This window comes from Schistosoma mansoni, chromosome W, assembly GCF_000237925.1.
Source record: "Schistosoma mansoni strain Puerto Rico chromosome W, complete genome".
NCBI lineage: Eukaryota > Metazoa > Platyhelminthes > Trematoda > Strigeidida > Schistosomatidae > Schistosoma > Schistosoma mansoni.
In genome coordinates, this window is record NC_031502.1 from 8533045 (window position 1) to 8536334 (window position 3290).

At 36.8% G+C, this 3290-nt stretch overlaps 1 protein-coding gene across 1 annotated transcript in view; it reads right to left on the reverse strand.

Moving 5' to 3' along the window:
* Smp_007690 (putative tyrosine 3-monooxygenase (Tyrosine 3-hydroxylase) (TH)) overlaps positions 1-3290 on the reverse strand; it is a gene marked incomplete at both ends in the record, with an annotated part of 22118 nt that overhangs the window by 5452 nt on the left and 13376 nt on the right. Inside the window, one exon of the mRNA XM_018800128.1 lies at positions 2126-2252. Coding sequence (XP_018653973.1) covers positions 2126-2252 — 127 coding nt within the window. The remainder of the gene's footprint in view (positions 1-2125; positions 2253-3290) is intronic.

Here is a 3290-nt window from a genome sequence, read left to right on the forward strand (position 1 = left end):
AATTTGAACTTTCATCTATAAAGAAAAGCATCTTGCATAGACTAGTCAATCAGTCATACGCAATGGAGAACCCGACCCGTGCATACATCCGTTCAAACTGCCACAATATACCAGCACAACCAGATAAAACTGTCAAGACAAATCCACTAGAAGTAGAGGCTGCGACAGTATTAGTGGTGATAGAAAAAATCAGGCATAGCAAGTATGACTCTAGAAGAAAATATGGATTTGTGAGATAAAAATTTAATAACATAATTTAGAAACCTACGACGTAAAAGAAGACAGACAGTGAATCCATTTGCCTCATTGCGACTGTTTCTGAGCCACCTCATCCATCATCTCCAACTATTAATTATGACAGTCGCGTGAAACCTAAACAGGTTAGTTGTACATACCGAAAACAGCCCAATCCAGCATTCAACTTTCTCATTGACTCATAACATGTTTCGATTTGGCCATCCCTAGCTCTCTTTCAACGCACTCCTACACCAGCAAACAACACGCTTTCACTGTGGTTTGGCTCACATAATACGTATATCAACCACTACAGTCGATGGACATTCCCTAAATCACTGACCAACTTTCCATCTTCACCTAGTGTCTCGTGTCCGATTTCACCATTTCTCACTCGGCGGCCCCAACACTCGAGCAACGTTCTGAAGTTATTTGTGACCAAGTACTAGTGCCCTACTAATATTCTCTATTTTTAAAGACCGCGCTTCACAACTATGAAGTAGAATGGATCGAACTTCCGTGAATTATAATCGTCCTTTGGTTGACACATAGACATCTCATCTACTTCACAGGTGATGCAGCTTGTCGAAAATCCGGTGAGCTTTCCGAATCCGTGACAAGATCACGCCAGAAACCAATCAACTGAGAATTTCAATACTTTCAAAATAAATGACGTTTACAATGAGCTCAACAACTTTACCCTCTGTCATTAGTTCAAGCGTTAACACTTTCCTGTAGGAATAATATGGGTTTGGAGAAAGAGAATCTAATCCCGAAAATGCTTGTACTATTGGTTTAGGTGATCACACGCCTCTGCAACTTGTCAACGTCCTCACCAAAAACTGTATTATCTACATATTCTAAGGTGACAAGTGAATTTCTTCGTACGAGGTCAATCTCCAGAAATTCAGACGATGAGATTGCTAACTCTGAGAGAATGTCTATGACGAATTTAAATAAAAATGGAGAAACGGAACAGCCCTGACGAACACTACTCAAGATGGTGGTTTTGCTGAAGTTTCGTTCGGAGAACAAGAATGTTAAGAACACCTCTTGAGGTGAGCGATCCTGATAATAGTTCTTCAGAAGCAAATGCTCAATCAGTAGGGTTCAAGTAGAGGCTGTACGATCTCCACATACTTCTTTGGTACGCTTTTCTGTGAAAACAGTCATAAAACCTGTCAACCTACGGAGCGGAACACTGTATTACGGTCAAGAAACACTACTGTGGTTGGAGATCGGTAGGTTTGTCTGTGTTTCAGAATATGACGAAGGGCAAATGCCCATCTGACCGTCCATCCAGGTCTGATCTTCACAAGTCTCAGTTAGGCGTTAAAGGATTCTGAGGGCAATATTTTTGACACTATATTATCTGAATTTATTTTTCTGTGGTTATCACAAGAGGAGTGTTTTCCTTTCTTACAGACTAGAATGACCATATATAGACACAAGTCACGTGGGATCACGTTCGGTTCCCAAACTCTAGCCAAGTGTTTTAGCCAATCTAATAGCTAAAACAGCATCACCAAACTCTAAGATCTCTGAGGTTAACCCATCGGACTGCAATCGCTTTTTTCCGCTAAATATTAACTAAGTTCACATTTACAGATAGATAGAACTCAATCAACACTAACGAGTAGACACATATGATCTTGAGAACTATTCTGTAATTATTCAGTTGTTAGTATATCAATCAATCATAAGGAGAGTAAGTCTCTGGTTTTGATACACGGTAACATAGTTTTGAACCTAACACACAAAATCACTTCCTTTAGGATATCAAAATTTCCCAGTTAATTAGGGTCATCAGGTACGAAACGTAAATATAAGGATCTATCCAAATATTTTACATTAAAATATTACGAAGCATTCATTAAATTAATGTACTTACTGTTGATAGCCTCGTAATTTCTTCTTCGGAAGCTCCTAAAGATGCTAAACCTAGTTCTTGAGAAAAGTCAGCAAATTGTCTATTTACTAACATAGGCATATGACCAATGAGTTCGTGAATGCAATCCCTAAATTGATAACAAATGATGCGAGTTATTTAATTTTATGAAACCATACATTTATAAAAAAATTAGTAGATGAATATCATGTCACATGCGAAAACGAAGGTATTGTGTTCGAATCCCGCGTGTGGGACCGTGGACGCACAACTGAGGAATCTCATACTGGGACGAAATAGACGTCCAGTGAGTACAGGTTTTCAATGGTAGTCTAACATTGATCGGTTCATGATTTCAATGAAATATCATAAGAGTTACCATATTCTTGCTTCCATTTAAATAAAACCGTTTTAGCACCATGCTATCATTTATAAAGCAAATTCTTATTTTACACCAATGTTTTATTGTTATCTATTCATTACAACATCTGGTGTCTGTTTGTCATAAGCTATATTCCGAATAATATTACATTCCTACAAAAGACCCTACCGTTATTATCACTAAGAGCTTAACCTTTATTAAGATTTTAAAATATATATCGTAAAAACTGGTTATCACTTCTTGTGGTATGAAAAAGTTTAATTTTTGAGAACGATTAAGATTAATGTATCACTATTATCTATGAAATAACTATAAACAGAAACATGTGAAAATTCTCAATGCTTATCTAAATACAATTCCTGTACTGAAACCACTCGCCTTGATTGCTTATACAGAAATCCTATTTTCTGGAGCATACATTTCAGTTTTGGTTAAATCTATCCGTATCAAATTCCGTTTACGTGTGTCTACGTGTATCGTGATTGACTGAAAGACGGTGAGGAGGGTAAGTAGAAATATGGATGTTGTTTGTTAATGTAATTGATATTCAGACCTTCTTATATGGTCTTTAATTTCTGGAAATAGCTGTTATTTTGTACAAGCGATTGGCTCTTGCAATGGTTAACACATTAATTGTAGCAAAAGGTTAGAGACGAAAATCTCCTTTTCGATGAAATCATTTACTTAAGCTGTACATTCGTATTTATAGCTGTATAGTAAATATATGTCTATAGCAGGAAAGGAAAGATAGCTTCATAAATTGATTCGAGACTCTTAATATCAAAT